The sequence below is a fragment of the Xyrauchen texanus genome, chromosome 18 (assembly GCF_025860055.1).
Source record: "Xyrauchen texanus isolate HMW12.3.18 chromosome 18, RBS_HiC_50CHRs, whole genome shotgun sequence".
NCBI classification, from domain to species: domain Eukaryota; kingdom Metazoa; phylum Chordata; class Actinopteri; order Cypriniformes; family Catostomidae; genus Xyrauchen; species Xyrauchen texanus.
In genome coordinates, this window is record NC_068293.1 from 35,265,205 (window position 1) to 35,281,977 (window position 16,773).

Here is a 16,773-nt window from a genome sequence, read left to right on the forward strand (position 1 = left end):
GATTCACTATCATGTCCAACTCAGCCATTAAAAATAATAAAAACACTTAATAGGTAAATAAAAAATATAGATAGTTTTAAAGGCTTTAGATCAAAAGGTTTATATGATGATGAAAAACAGAAATTCAGTAAACCTTGTACTGACTTTTGACTGGTCTTGTACAGTCTTAGCCAGATATTATTCATATGATGCATGAATCACTTGGGATTTCAGAAGGGAATGATGCATTAAAATGGATTTCAAAGCAATTTACAAACCATCTTTAACAAAGATGTTACGATCAAAGTGATGCCATTTTATGCTCAGTCAAGAAACACCCAAGGAACAAGGTTATAATAAATGAACACAGATCATGTGACCTGTGCACTCATACCTGTGAGATTCTTGAGACCGAGTTGACGGAGACCAAAGTTGCCATCTCTACGGTAGTTGAGGAAGATGGCCAGAGCGTAGCGGTCCTCATAAAGCCTGGTGCCACGGATGATGCGAAGATTCTCCAAGGGCAGATATTCAAACTGATTCAGCGCCACAAGCACATAGCCGGTCACCTCACGAACAGACTGCAATCAGAAAAAAATAAACATCCATTAACAATCAACACAAGAAATGTCTCATGGATATTAATTTAAATGTGAAGCGCTTCATTTCTGCAACACTAGCGGTAACTAGTTTTAAAAACTCCTTCCATCTTCCATTGTTCAAACAAACAGATAGTCCCATCCCAAAGTCACACCAAGCTAGGATTGATCAGTAACCTCTTAAAGTTCAGGTCTCACTTTTTATCAGCTCTCTCCCCTGAGATTTGTTGTAATGTATCAGTGTTTTTATAATAAAGGTAAAATCTAAAGTGTCTATGATGAAAATTCACATGTAGATTCACCTCAGACCCCTTGGCTTATCATAGAGCTATTAGTTGAAGTGTGTGTAATGGGCAACAATCAAGACAGCACTACGACACAGGGTATTTTCTCTCTCTCTCCTTCTCTCTCTCCAGTCTATTAGACAGATAATGATCATTGGGATGACTCTGATCCATCTGACCACATCCATGAGACCCTCGCAGTGACATACTGGTGCCGTCACAGTGCCTGTCATTACGGCAGACACAGTTTTATTCAGTTTGACAGAGCGCTTCCTGCTGTGAGTGATGACACTCTGTGTGTAGGTTGGGGGGGTTGGGGAGTAGAATTATCCCTGCGGAAGTGCTGGCATCAGGCAGGGCTTACACTGAAAGCCATCAGTTAGCGTGAGCTTCAGCATGGGCCACATGCAGAGTGATAGGGCCGGTTCTGCTGCTGTCATCTTCTGGCATGTCCAGCTAATGGACCAGAAACAAATACAGAACATGGCCAAAAGTATGAACATATCCTCATAGCACACCAGCTATTTGTCATATTATGACCTGCAAGGAGTATATGTTTTTTGATACTATCTTTGTTCATTTGTAATTTGCATTAAGCTCTGCATTCAGATTTTTTGAAACAATCATGAAAGCCGTAATTACTCTGGGGCTGCAAGGAAATGACAATGCAGAATGGCTGATACGACAATAAGAACATGGTCAGATCCCAGTCCTTCACTAGCAACTAGCCTGAGCTATGACGTTAAAGGCAGCGGACAGCGCCCTCCAAAATGTCAACCTGGCAAATGATCTACCATAATATAATAAAATGTTTGCCATATATATAAAAAGTCAGAATACTATTAGTCATTAGAGAAATTTTTGGCAGCAAGATGGTGTAGTTAAGGTATTTACAAGCTGGGGCAAGTTGGCAATGCTATCCAGCCAATCTTTGAACAGAAGCAGTACCACTCCACAACATCCTGCCTTGATGTCTAAAATCTCCCAAGTCAAACAGTTTCCTCTTCCTCTCCTTGCACCCAACAAAAACCCATTGCACTCACCACATCATGCCAACAACCCCCTTACCAGTGGGAACTAAACCTATCCTAGTTACCTAGCAACCTCTGGAAAGTACTGCTCTCTGAAAGACAGACATGAAAAGAAGAAAGAGAGGGAGGGCAAACTAAAGGCGGTGAAAAAAAAAAAAAACAGCAACATATTTGTTGTCCTTCTCCTAATTTAATTAAAGTATTACTTTGCTGATATGTTCCACCCAGCCTATTTGGCTATTTGACACTCTTTAATTTATCTTTCTCAAACTAATTTGCTATTTTCAAGCCAGTGGATCGATACTTCTTCGCATGGAGAGCAAAGAGGAGGAGCGCGATAGGACCAGGGCCCTCTTTCTTCTTTCTGTTTGCTCAATAATGAACCACATAAATGTAAACACCTAGTTGTGATTAAAAGAGCAGTTTATAGCTAATGGCATGTGTCAATGAGGAGCTCTTTGCACCTGCCTTTAAGATACATAAAACATCCAACATAACTTCACCTGATATAGAGATAATTGATGGACACATCAAAATGATGCTAAATTCTGCTGCAAGTTGTACAGCATCGCAAAGTTGTGTGATTGGAACAACAGCTTTTTACAAGTGGTTAGAAGCATAGTTCCTTATTAGTTTGCTGTGTGGAATCATATGATATCGCTGAGGCTTCTATGTCTTACAATCCATTCTGTCAAAACATTGACCATGTTTACATGCATTTAAGAATACTATTTACTCCGGGGTTTTGCAGAAGGCTGTCTTCTGAAATGTCACATAAAAGCAAGTGCAGCCATTAAGGCTGTTATGAGAAAGCTCTTTATCACGTCCGGTTTCTATTAGAAAACATGACTTATATGTTTTTAATATGTTTATGCATAAGTGCTGTTAAAATGTTTTTGAATAGTGTGCATGTGCATATCTCCTCAAGTGTGTCAGGGGAATAATGAATCTAATGTAGTGGGAAACCCCACTATTGCAGCGCAATTCATCTGTCATTTTTGTGTTTTCAGCAGCTGTCTCGCATTAAACAGCTTCCTGGTGAACGTAAATGAGCTATATATCTTAATATTTGCGGAAGTTATTACTTCACCCCCTGAGTAATGTAAATAATGACTGCTCAACCGAACAATGGATGTGTAACATATTTACTATGGTTTTGGGAAGCAGTCGTGACCAGCTAGTTCATTTCTGCAACGATGCATCATACTATGGTGGTTATGAAATGAGTTGCGTCGTTGTATGGGAAACGCACCCCTGGTCAGTGAATAGACTGTGGACTGTTTGAAGCTAAGACTATGATGTACCAACAACTTTATCTTTGTTTGGAAATTCTATGTTCATTTTAAGCACAGAACTTGTGATCCTATTGTTTTTATTTGTTTTATTAGAAGTAAGAATTACATTTTTTCTCAAAACAATTTAATTCTTCTATGCCAATTGAGAAGATTTTTTTTACCTGCAGCACAGAGTGAAGAGCTCTCTATATCAGTATATATTCCTTTCTCCTTGAACATTTATGCATATCTGTATTTCTTGCTGTTATTTCTGTACTGACAAACAGAGGCCAAGCTCGCTTTTAGAACCCAATAAAAGAGGCTCCTCTAAAGGTGGGGTAATAGAGCACTTCAAGATATACCCAGCACTTAGAGCAATTTGGGCCCCTATGAGGCCTAATGAGGGATTAAGGCATGCTCTTCAATGCTAAATGCTAATGCTAAATTTGAAAGCTCTGATGACAGTGGTCCACTTAAAGCTCTTGAAATACTGACAGGAGAAGGGCATCTCAGCTTCGAAAGAAGACATACTGTGGATAAGGACTCTGAAAAATTTATGTATGGACTAGAAAGTGATTGCAAGATAAGGAAAAAGATACTCCAGCTCTCCAGGTCATCTGAAGCAAGCTTCAATGAGAACTACAATTAAATTTATGGTTTTGTGTGCATGGATTTTGCAGGATAATTTTTTGAAATTTTTTTAAACAGGAAGTTTGAAAGGGGAATACATCCTTTTTCTTTTAAACAGACAAACAGCCTTTAATTTAAGACACACTGACAAATGGCATGGTACTTTAGGTTGTATTGATATTATTTATTTTCCCACATCGGTCTACTAATGGACAATTTTGCTGTCCATTAAGTCCACAATCTGGCTATGTGATACTAGCAGACTACAAGCCATATATTTCGATTTCTTAGATTTTCAAGCAAAAGCTTTTTATTATTATAAGTATAATTTATTTTATTATTATTATAATTTATTTTATTATTATTATTTTTTACAGCGCTGTAAAATAATGCTGCTATCATCCAAGAATTATATTTTAAAGGGATAGTTCACCCAAAAAATGGCGTTCTGTTGCTGGTGTTACCAGGGCTGGACTGGTAATCTGGCATACCAGGCATTTTCCATGGGCCGATAAGGGGAGGACTGGGCATCGGGAGAACCGAGTGGGACGGTGGGTCAGCTGCGAAACGTGCAGAATGGGCCGCCATAAGCTAAAATGACCCGCCGCGTTATGCAAAACGGACCACAAAACGGTGCTGCAATATGCAGAAAAGGACAGCGAGTTCCACAGCAATCCCAGGCCGGTTTTTCGTCCCAGTCCAGTCCTGGATGTTACTCACATCATGTCCTTTCAAACATATTTTATTTTATTTCAACCATGGAACACAAAAAGGAGACGTTTTGAAAAATGATGCTTTTTTCCATACAGTGAAAGTAGAAACATTCTGCCAAACATTCTGTATCTTTATGTGTTCCTAGAGAGTATTATGGGGTTTTAAACAACTTGAAAATGATGCTATCATTTTCATTTTTGGGTGTACTATGTGTTTAATTTAAAAACAACGCCTCTTTTCATTCTCCTTTCTGAAGTGGAGTCTCTGCCTTTCTTTCAAAACCATGTAGAGAAAACAACATTCAACAATGTGATAATCAGGGCCAGATCAAACAAAAACAGAAAAAAGACAGAGAAAAAAGAAAGAGAGACAAAAACATTTGGTTACGTATGTAACCTCCGTTCCCCGAGGGAGGGAACAAGTTGTGTCGGAGAAGCGACACTAGGGGTCTCTCTTGAGCGCCGATATTCACCTCTGATCTATGAAAAAAGGCCAATGAGAGTTGGCAGCCAGTATTTGCATGTCCCGCCCCCAGACATACGGGTATTTAAGCGGCGCAAATACGGGAGTTCATTCAGGATTTTTCTGAGGAGCCGGAAATGGTCCGGCCACAACAGTGGCTCGGTTCAGTGACATGGCGGAGGAAAGACACAACGTGTCGTTCCCTCCCTCGGGGAACGGAGGTTACATACGTAACCAAACGTTCCCCTTCTGTCGCTCTCTCCACGTTGTGTTGGAGAAGCGACACTAGGGGACCCATTCCAATCTTGCCATGTGCTGAACCGTGTACGTGAACTGCCGATACAGAGGCGGACCCGGAGGGCTGGGGAGGAATCGACCAGGGGCCCGACTCGGAGTGGGGCGCCCTGGGAAGAAGGCGCACTACTTTACCTTGACGTCAGGAAAAGGGCGCTGGGCGCAAGCGATCCACCCGGCCGGTCGGTCTACGTGTTACCGAGTTCTACGGGCTCGGACCTGAGAAAACACGAGACGCAACCGACTCAACGCGGAGGTTGTAAAACCTCGCGAAGGTGTTGGGTGTTGCCCAACCCGCGGCTCTACAGATGTCTGCTAGGGAGGTGCCCTTGGCCAGTGCCCACGAGGACGCAACACCCCTTGTTGAGTAAGCTCGGACCCTTACGGGTAGGGGCACGGCCTGGGTGTGATAAGCCAGTGTGATAGCATCGACAACCCAGTGAGCGAGCCTCTGTTTGGAGACAGCATTCCCTTTCTGCCGTCCCCCAAAGCAGACAAAGAGCTGCTCAGAGCGTCTGGTGCTCTGCGTGCGGTCTAGGTAAATGCGCAGGGCGCGCACTGGACACAGCAACGAAAGGGCTGGGTCTGCCTCCTCCCGGGGCAGCGCTTGCAGGTTCACTACCTGATCTCGGAATGGTGTGGTAGGAACCTTGGGCACATAGCCCGGTCGCGGTCTTAGGATCACAGACGTATCTGCCGGACCGAACTCCAGGCAAGTGTCGCTGACAGAGAACGCTTGCAGGTCCCCGACCCTCTTAATGGAGGCGAGCGCGATCAGCAGGGCCGTCTTAAGAGAGAGGGCCCTGAGTCCAACTGATTCGAGCGGCTCGAAGGGAGGTCTCTGGAGTCCTGCCAAGACTACCGAGAGATCCCAGGAGGGAACTAGGCCTGGCCGGGAGGGATTCAACCTCCGGCGCCTCTCAGGAACCTGAGGATCAGGTCGTGCTTACCCAAAGACTTGCCGTCTACAGGATCGTGGTGGGCGGCAATAGCGGCAACATACACCTTGAGGGTGGACGGGGACAGCCTCCTGTCCAGCCTCTCCTGTAGGAACAGAAGCACTGACCTAATCAGCGATCTCTGTGGGTCTTCGCTCGGGAAGAACACCAATCTGCAAACAAGTGCCACTTTAGGGCGTAAAGGTGCCTGGTAGAGGGAGCTCTGGCTTGGTTGATGGTATTCACAACGGTCACCGGTAAGCCGGCTAGCTCTTCCGCGTCCCGTCCAGGGACCAGACGTGGAGGTTCCAGAGGTCTGGGCGCGGGTGCCAGAGCGTGCCCCGTCCCTGAGAGAGGAGGTCCTTTCTCAGGGGAATTCGCCAGGGAGGAGCTGTCGCAAGGAGCCTGAGTTCCGAGAACCAAGTCCGAGTGGGCCAGTAGGGGGCCACCAACGTGACTTGCTCCTCGTCCTCCCTGACCTTGCACAGCACCGGTGCAAGAAGGCTCACTGGGGGAAATGCGTACTTGCGCAGCCCCAAGGGCCAGCTGTGTGCCAGCGCGTCTGTCCCGAGGGGAGCCTCTGTTAGGATGTACCAGAGCGGGCAGTGGGAGGTTTCCTGGGCGGCGAACTGGTCTAACTAGGCCTTGCCAAACCGTTCCCAAATCAGCTTTACCGACTGGGGGTGAAGCCTCCACTCCCCGCCGGGCAGGCGTTGTCGTGATAGCGCATCCGCTACGACGTTGAGCTTGCCGGGGATGTGAGTGGCACGCAGCGACTTGAGTCGCTGCTGGCTCCATAGGAGGAGACGGCGGGCGAGTTGTGACATGTGGCGGAGCGTCGCCGCCTTGGCGATTTATGTACGCCACCACCGTGGTGCTGTCCGATCTCACGAGGACATGTTTGTCCCGAACTAACGGGAGGAACTTCCTGAGAGCAAGAAGGACGGTCAGCAACTCCAGGCAATTGATGTGCCAACGCAGCGGGGCCGCGGTGCCATGCGTGTCTCGGGACTCGAGTCTGGAGCCAGTGCTGGAGTGGTCTCATATGCATCAACCCTAGCGGCACGACCGCCGCGGAGGACGCCATATGCCCCAGGAGCCTCTGGAAAAGTTTTAGAGGGACCACTGTGCCTGGCTTGAAGGAAGCGAGGCAGTCCAGCACCGACTGAGCACGCTTGCTCGTGAGACGTGCTGTCATTGAGACTGAGTCTAACTCCAACCCAAGAAAAGAGATGCTCTGAACCGGAGTGAGCTTGCTCTTTTCCCAGTTGACCTGAAGCCCCAAGCGGCTGAGGTGCCGGAGCACCTGGTCTCTGTGTGTGCATAGTAACTCTCGAGAGTGTGCTAGGATGAGCCAGTCGTTGAGGTAGTTGAGAATGCAGATGCCGGCTACTCGTAGCGGGGCAAGGGCCGCCTCTGCGACTTTCGTGAAGACGCGAGGGGACAGAGACAGGCCGAAGGGGAGGACTTTGTACTGAAACGCCTGGCTGTCGAACGCGAACCGTAGGAAGGGTCGGTGTCGTGGCAGAATTGAGACGTGGAAGTACGCGTCCTTCAGGTCCACCGCTGCGAACCAATCTAGATGCTGAACGCCAGCCAGAATATTTCTCTGCTTAAGCATTTTGAACGGGAGTTTTAACAAGGCCCGATTGAAAACTCGCAAGTCCAGGATTGGTCGTAAGTCAGCCGCCTTTCTTGGGTACAATGAAGTAAGGGCTGTAGAAACCCTTCCTCATTTCGGTTGGAGGGACGGGCTCTACCGCGCTCTTGGCTAAGAGGGTCGCGATTTCCGTGCGCAGGGAACTGGCGTGCTCGCCGTGTACTGCGGAAAGCGGACGCCTCTGAAGGGGGCGGAGCCGGGCAAACTGAATTGCGTAACCGAAGTCGAATGGTCCGGTGCAGCCAGCGTGATGCGTTGGGAAGCGAAAGCCATGCTTCCCAGCTCTGCGCTAGGGGCACCAAAGGGACGAGTATTTTGGACGTACCGGCGGGGCCTCGCAGCGGGCGGAACAGGTAATGCAGCGTCGGGCGGCTTCGTTGCGGCCTGAGGCTGAGGTGCTGAGAATAGACTCAAAGCACTTACCTTGCTCCGCGCGCCCGGCAGGGGCGGGTTCTTGACTGAGGAGGAGGTCTGATGTTGGCGTCCTCTGGACTCGTCTGAACCGGCCGGCCGGGGACAGTCGTGGGCAGGCGGAAGGCGGGATCGCCGCGTCCGGTGTACCGGACTGTTGTGATCTGAAAGCACATTGCCGTGAAAACGGCATTTGTGGGCCAGGTGACCCAGAGGCAAAGGAAATAGCTCTTTTATTGAGAATGTGGGTACCACAGCCCCCGTCAGGGGTGTGGCAAATGAAAAAACAAAGGATTCTCCTCCCGGCCCTCCACCGGGGGACGGAGCGGTCTTACCACCTCCGGAGCTAACGTCTTCGGCTCTGGGTCGGCTGTCTCAGGAACGCTTGGGAGCCTTCCGGGTCCTGGAGGGGGTTCGTGAGACAGGGGGCGTCACCTGCGGAGTGCTCGACGCTGGGGCTGAGAGCTGGGCCCGGGTTGAGGCGGAGCAGGAGCTGGTTTCCTCGCAGGGGGACGCCCTCGGTGGGCAGACGGGGCAGGGCCCGTAGCGGCAGGTCTGCGGCGGGGCATGATGTACGAAATGGCCTCCGTCTGCTTCTTCGCCGCGGAGAACTGTTGGGCGAAGTCCTCGACGGTGTCACCGAAAAGGCCAATCTGGGAGACAGGTGCGTCCAGGAAGCGGTTTTTGTCAGCCTCACGCATCTCGACCAGGTTGAGCCAAAGATGGCGTTCCTGGACCACTAGGGTGGCCATCGTCTGTCCGAGTGCCTGCGCTGTGGCCTTCGTCGCTCTCAGGGCGAGGTCGGTCTCTGATCGCAGTTCCTGCAGCACATCAGGATCAGGTCCACCCCCGTGCATGTTTCTGAGAGCTTTGGCCTGGTGGACTTGCAGGAGGGCCATCGCATGCAGGGCGGAGGCAGCGCGTCCAGCCGTAGTGTAGGCCTTCGCGTTAGCGAGGATGTTGTCCTACAGGGCTTGGGCGGAGTACGGGCGACCCCGCCAGGAGGTAGGGCTACCGGGGCATAGATGGTGCGCAACTGCCCTATCAACCTGGGGAATCGCGTCGTACCCGTGGCGCTCTCCGCCGTCGAGGGTGGAGAGAGTGGAGCGGGTGGCACCTAGACGAGCGGAGAGCGGGGCTCTCCACGTAGAGGTCAGCTCATCATGCACCTCCGGGAAGAAAGGGACCGGGGGATGTGAGGCCGCGAACGGCGCTGCCCCCAGGAACCAATCATCCAACCGAGAAGGCTGTGGGGAGGATGGAGGGTTCCAGTCCAACCCCACGCTCAAGGCGGCCCAGGCAAGCATGTCGGACATCTGAGCGTCGGCCTCAGCCTGGGCCTGCTGGCCCGAAGGCGGCAGTCCAGGGAAGTCCTCGGCATCAGACACCGCACTCTCCGATGCAGCGGCGAGCTCATCTGCTTCGGACTCGGGAGGATAGACAGCCGGGCCGTGAGGCGAGCCGCTATCGCCCATGGCGTGGACGGAGACCAGCGAGCGTGTCGGGAACGGGAGGTTCGCGAGGGGCTACCCGGCGAAACTGCACCCGCTGCCGCCCCAAATCGCCTCCAGCGCCAACCGCACCGTCCTTAATCCCGTGGGAAGAAGGAGCAATGCGGGGTGCAGCTGGGGTGGCTTGCTTTCTGTTGAAAGCGAGCTGCGATCGCTAACGTGGTCATGGTCATGTTCTCGCAGTGAGAACATGAACCATCCACAAACGTCGCCTCGGTGTGATCGCGGCCCAAACACACGAGACAGCGCCTGTGGCCGTCTGAAGCAGAGAGCACTCTACCGCGATCCAGGAACGACACAGGGGCGGAAAGGCATCTTGAAAAAGACGCGTCCTTAAAAGGACGTTCAACGCCGCTGTGTTTGCTCTTTTAGAGAAAATTACTCTTTTAGTAAAAACTCTTTTAATACACAGTGTGTGTGTGTGATGCGTGTCTGCGCTGTCGAAGCGCTCAGGGGCAACAATGCACGCCGTGCACTGAGAAGGAGAAAGCCGCTGTTGTGCGCCGTCAAGATCCAACAGCATGCAGATCGTCAGAGGAAAACAGGAACGTTTAAGTGGCGTGTAACTCGCAGCAAACTGCAGACAGACCATCGGCTCCAAAGAAATTTTCTGAATGAACTCCCGTATTTGCGCCGCTTAAATACTCGTATGTCCGGGGTCGGGACATGCAAATACTGGCTGCCAACTCTCATTGGCCTTTTTTCATAGATAAAAGAGGTGAATATCGGCGCTCAAGAGAGATCCCTAGTGTCGCTTCTCCGACACAACGTGGAGAGAGCGACAGAAGGGGAATGGACAGATTCAGTAGATTTCCTGCATTTTTTTCTCTTTTATTGGAAGAGTGTTGGGATAGAGGAAGTATGCTGCACAAACAAAACCTCCTTTCAGTGTCTGTGACGTGCTCGGTGTGAAAATAGAGTCCTTCGGTCTACAAACATGTTTGGACTGGAGGGAGACAAAGGGGTTGAGGAGAAGGAAGGAGGGATGTTGGTTTGAGGATGAGGTGAATGGTGGAAGCAGGGCTGCAGTCAAGTGAATCAGAGTTGGCCCTCTGTATATTTTAATGCATAATGAATACTCCACCTGTTCCAGTTCAGAGAAGGCAGCAGAGAAAGAGAGAGGATAGGCTAGAAAGAGGAAGACTGAGGGAGAACTTACAACAGTAAGCATATAGTATAGCTACACCATGGTCATTTGTGTTCGGTATTCTAATTAACACTCTTTTACTTACATACAAATCTTGCTGTGTCTGCTAGAGGGGTGGGCAGAGACATTGGCTATGTTGACATCACACCTTCATGTGGCCAAAATCAGTTTTTTTCACTCTCATGTGACACAGATTTGTTTTTGTATCACTGATATTATGGTGTGTTTCACTCATAACTACTATTACACTCTTGAGCTTCGATGATAATTAAATTCCCCTCTACGAAGCAAAATTATTTCTAAATGCTTTATTCATCAAGACAGTCTTACTCCATCACTTGCTGACATATTAGATATATAGGCATTAAGCGTCCTTTTCAAGTAAAAAAAAGGGTCCAATCGCCTACATGCACAACATTTCTCTACTGCATATCCAATGAGCTTTATGGGTTTATAATGATACATATTTATCAATGTGTAAATACTTATTCTGATCATTATAATTACTTAGTGGAGCATATTTTGCTCATTCATTAATGTAGAATTAGGAATCAAGGACCGGTTCTTTATGAGAACCAGTTCCACAAGTTTTTTTTTTTTTTTTTAAGTATTACTGGAATCAGATTATTTTGTGGAACTTAATGATGTAATTTGGTTCCACTAACAAATCTTGGTCATTGCCACCTTTTTTTTTTTTTTATAGGATTTCCACACTTTGGGACCAGTTCATTTCCATGACTTCTACATAATGTGTCCAGTCATTAGGATTCAGGATAAGGATTTTAAAGGGGTCATGACATGGGTTTTTTTTATTGTATTATTATGTTCCCTTAGGTGCAATTATAGTATTAATATATTTTTTTTTTAAGAAAAACTTTTAAAATCTAGTGATTTATGACCTTTTCCCACCCTGTTTCTCATCCTCTGATTCAAACAGTCTGTTTTGGGGGCGTTTTCCATTTAAGACTTCAGTGTTAACACCCACTGTTATGATTGGCTAACGTCAGTGCCTATGTATCAATTATTGACGCCCCCAGCCAGAACAATATGCAAGTAAACTAAGTAAAAACACTGTGATTATTCATAATGAATGAAATTGCGCTTTAAAAAGTAGTTTAAAGTTTAAAATAGATTACTTACAGTTTAGCGTCGTCGTTGTTCCCAGAATAGTCGGCACGGACTTATCTTTGAGCAACAGTTTTCTGGCAAAGCCAGCATCATATTGAGATTTGTTCTCAAAACAGTCATCCTTAAAATGTACAGAACAAACGCTTAAGTTAACACTGCCGTGACTGGGACGTCCGCAAAAAATAAACTGCATCCATTTTTCCCTGACGCCTGGATCTTTCGGCAGCTTATTCAGAGGTTTTGTTTGACCACAGCCAGGAACAGCACATCTGTGTGGCATCGTAATTTTCCTGTGCACAAGTGGTCTCTGTCAGAGCTCGCTGTCCATCGACTGAACACTTGTGAGGCGACGGCGATACTGAAATGAGCGTAGTTGTCTTGCGCTTAAAGCGTAGTTATCTTGTGCTGGAGGCGGTCATATGCAAACGCTGGTACGTCACTTCTAACCGTCACGTCACTTCTAACCATGAATCCAGAACGAGCTGTATTTTGAGCTTGATTAAATAAATGATTCGTTTAGAATGGGGAGGACGTCTTAAAATATTAAACTTGCAGGACGTTTTAATGATACAAAGACCTCTTATATACCAAAAGATCAAGGCAAATTTGGTTTCTCATGTCATGACCCCTTTAATATTCATTTTAAAGGGATTACAATCACAAAGAGCAGTTTCTAGCCGATTAAATATTTTAGTAGGGAATAATTACAAAAAATACAATTACTATTGAAATTTTCGTTCTTTTTTTATGACTTTTTCAGACCTGGAAAATTCCCTGACAGATTTCCAAAGACTGTTGAAAGACTCCATGTTAAGCACTCTGATTTTAGAGAAGATGCAAGGTTGCAGTCTAAATTTAATGTGGTGAGAAAGACTAATTAAATAATATAAAGAAAATAAATAGACACAATACAAACACATATATTTTGTTGTCCTTGAGAGTTGCACGCAATTACTTTTATGAGTCTGTTCTATATAATGAATCGGTTAAAATGCTCAAAAACTCATTAGTTATCAGTTTGAATTGGTCTAATGACTCAGTAAATCAGATGAATATTTGTTTTATTTATTCACTGAACCACAAATCATTACTTTCTATAGATCCAACTCAAACTGAACGGAGAACTGTTACTGTCCTTAAAGGGGTTATAACATGAGGAATAAAACATTTCTTGATGTTTTGACATAATATAAGAGTTCATTATACTATATAAAAAAAAACATATCGTAAGTTGTAGAACTAAAAACGTCCTCCTCACCGCAAAAAGAACATTTGTTGAAACCAAGTTGTCAAAACGACTCGTTCTATACTTCCTCCACACTGTGTTACACTATGGTAGACATTTGCATCTGACCCCTTCCACGGCAACAAATGAATAGCAAGGAGAGAGCAGGTCAGTCAAGAGCAGAGAGCCAATCAAAACAGTGGCTTTCACTGTCAAGTCTTAAAGGAGAAGCAGCACCAAAACCGAGCATTTCTAACACAGAAGGTGTCAAAATGAGGGTGTAAGATTATCATGTGATAATTATCATTGCAAATATATGACTGTTTTTTTTTTTTGTGAAAAAAAAAAAAGAATGTCATGACCCCTATAAGGCTTGAGAGACAGTATTGTAAATCAGTGTAGTTACTGACTGGTTGTATGTTTATGATAGCAAAACTACAACAAAATATATGTTACCAAAACATTTTATTCTTTAGATTATTTATTTGGGTTGGTTAGTGATTTAAGGTACTAAAAGAACTGTTAAAGGAAGTAAATCATAAATTGGAATTGGAATTTAACTATAAAAGTTAAATTCCTTACGATTCCTATCCTTAGAGTTACGCAGACTCTCTGCATTCCAGCCCCATTTGTCCTTTATTTGACTCTGACTTATGTTTAATTCAAATGGTGACACTTCAAATAAATAATGCTTCAGAATGTTTATCTCACAAAGCAGTCTGATGCAATTCATTCTCACATTTCAACTAAAATAGGACGCTCTGTCTTGTACAAAAAAAACAAAAATATAATAAACGACAAAGAAAATTACATTTTCGACCAGAGACAAGATGTTGAATTAAATTAAAACCAGTAACTTTTCAATAAAACTTCCACGTAGATATCCCTGTGATCAGAGAACATACAGCTTGTCATTAGAGTCACAGTTTGTGTGAATTGATGCTAGGCTTCCTCTGTGAGAGGAAATGTGAATGAGAAGCACAGCTAAATGCCCAGCTTGATTCTCATTGGCTTAGACAGTGCAACATACTCATGTCAGGCTTGTTGATATGCTAACCCTGCAGGATATGTTGATTACCACAAAATATTATGTGACAGCAAATATATACAACTCCAGTGCAGTCCAGAGTTTTTCTGCATAATTTCATACCTCATGTTACTAATATGGATTGCTATATTTTGGAAAATTGTCTATGTATCTATGTATCTGCCTGCCTGTCTGTCTGTCAGTCTGTCAGTTTTCTTTTTGTTTCATGCCTCTATGTATTTTCCCTAAGGACGTATTTCCTGACTTGTCTAAATGCTTTACAGCTCTGGTAGATTGATCTTTGATCTTGATGACCCTCCCAGCCTTGATGGTGGTTCCTCCATTCCGACCTTTTTCGGTGAATGTTTATATATATAGATGGCTGGACACTACGGACATGACCCAAGATGTGCAGGTCCCCGTCTGTCGCTCACTTCGAAGTTTTGTCGAGTGAAGCGACACATGGGGACTTTTTTGAAGGGCTCGGTTACTTCTGAAATTGAGAAAAGGCCAATGAGAATTTGGCAGACAGAATTTGCATGTCCCTCCCCCGGACATACGGGTATAAAAGGAGGGAATCATGCATCTGTTCATTCAGATTTTTTCTTTGGAGCCAAGCGGTTGTGCGATCAGCGAGCTGAGATCACTACTGCTCCACTCAACTCTGTAGAGCATCTGCTGTTTGCGCATATCAGCGGCTTTCTCCTCTCTGCACGGCAGTGAAGCTTTGTCCCTGGGCACTTCGACAGGCTGCATCAGAGAGCGTTCCGGCTACTGATGTGGAAGACTCGACTATACTGCCACCTTCGGGTCGGCACCCCCAGTCTGAGGCTGACGCCCAGATTGCCGACATGCTTGCCCGCGCTACATCAGCGTGGGGTTGGACTGGAACCCTCACCTTGGACATGTCCCGTATTCACTCTGGAATGAATACGGGACAAAACTCTGGAATGCTGATTGTCTGACCGGATGTTCCGCTTGCACATATCGCCTTTCCCCTTCACTGAGGTGATCACGTGCACTCTTTTCGCCCAGGAGAGTCCACTAAATTCACACTGATTGGATGTTCTTCTTCCCTAACCTTCTGGTCCACGAATTGAGCAGAGGTATTCCCCCACCAGACCCACTACGGGTACTAAAATTACTCTGTTCTGGAATAGGTGCTCCACAGGATGGGCCAATGTGGATTAATCCCCCTGTGTGTATTTTCCACAGTACGGTCCCCCTACTGGCTGACCCGTGTCTCCCTTGGGCAGTACCCACTGTCCCCCAGTCACCGTATTTGCAGCAACTCCTCCCTTGCAGCAGGTATGATCTACCACCGCACCATTTCCACATGTGTCCTGGAAACCCATGTGATTTATTTCGCCACACTTAACCTCCCTCCAGCCTGGGCAGGTGGTGGTCTCTGCGGGGTCTTTTTCCCCTGAAAGAATAGGAGTTGGAAAACAATACCTTCCCCAATGCATGTGATAGCTTTAAAATGGCCCCAGCCGCTGTATCTCCATGCGAGAAACATAGAAATATGTTTGGCACGTCGCTTTGTTCCCCCCCTCCGGGATGCCCGGGAAACTAAAAAGTTTATGACGATATTTATGGGCCGTTGGGGAAGGGTACGTGCAGTCTGAAACAGCCTGTTGCTTTGGCACGCAACTGCCTGCCCGCACCTGCATCAGCAGCTCATGTACACGGTTCAGCCTATGGCGAAATTGCATAGGGCACAACCCCTAGTGGCACAACGTCGAAGTAAGCGACAGACAGAGAACGTCTAGGTTACTGTTGTAACCTCCGTTCCCTGATAGAGGGAATGAGTTTTTGTGTCCCCCCAGCCATGACGCTGAACCGAGCCACTGCAATGGCCAAACCTTATTCTCAGCTTCTCAGTGCAAAACCTGAATGAACAGATGCACAATTCCCTCCTTTTGTCCGGGGGAGCATGGGACATGCAAATTCTGTCTGCCTTCTGTTGGCCTTTTCTCAAGTTCAGAGGTAGCCGAGGCCTTCAAGAAAGTCCCCTAGTGTCGCTTCACTCGACACAACGTCATGTTCCCTCCATCAGGGAACAGAGGTTACAACTGTAACCTCGACGTTCCAGGCCCTAGTTAGTATGCCTGAGTCACGGATAATGCTAGGAAAACAACAAATGGCATGATGTACTGTACTGAGAGCTTAAAATTCTTTATAGATGTTTCAATAAGTTTTGGACCTGTAACAGGACTACTTCTGCTGTTTACTGTTAAGATCCAGACCCTTGAGGTACTTGAGTGCACCTGCATCATTAATAATGACATATAAATAAAATTCTACCGGTTTCTACAAATGTAATTTATCAGGTGTAAAAGCTGAAAGTGATGTGCGTGGTTACTGCATACAAACAAATTAATTGTGGAGAAAGATTCTTCGAGTTGATTTCATACTTAAATGATCACCAGATTTTGTATGTTCTTGATATACCGACA

The 16,773-nt window shown here is 46.4% G+C and overlaps 1 protein-coding gene across 3 annotated transcripts in view; it reads right to left on the reverse strand.

Moving 5' to 3' along the window:
- The window catches only part of LOC127658734 (receptor tyrosine-protein kinase erbB-4-like), a 401,640-nt gene that overhangs the window by 158,827 nt on the left and 226,040 nt on the right, over window positions 1–16,773 (reverse strand). For all 3 annotated transcript variants that reach the window (XM_052148194.1, XM_052148193.1, XM_052148191.1), the window contains exon 3: window positions 374–560. In XM_052148194.1, coding sequence (XP_052004154.1) covers window positions 374–560 — 187 coding nt within the window. The remainder of the gene's footprint in view (window positions 1–373; window positions 561–16,773) is intronic.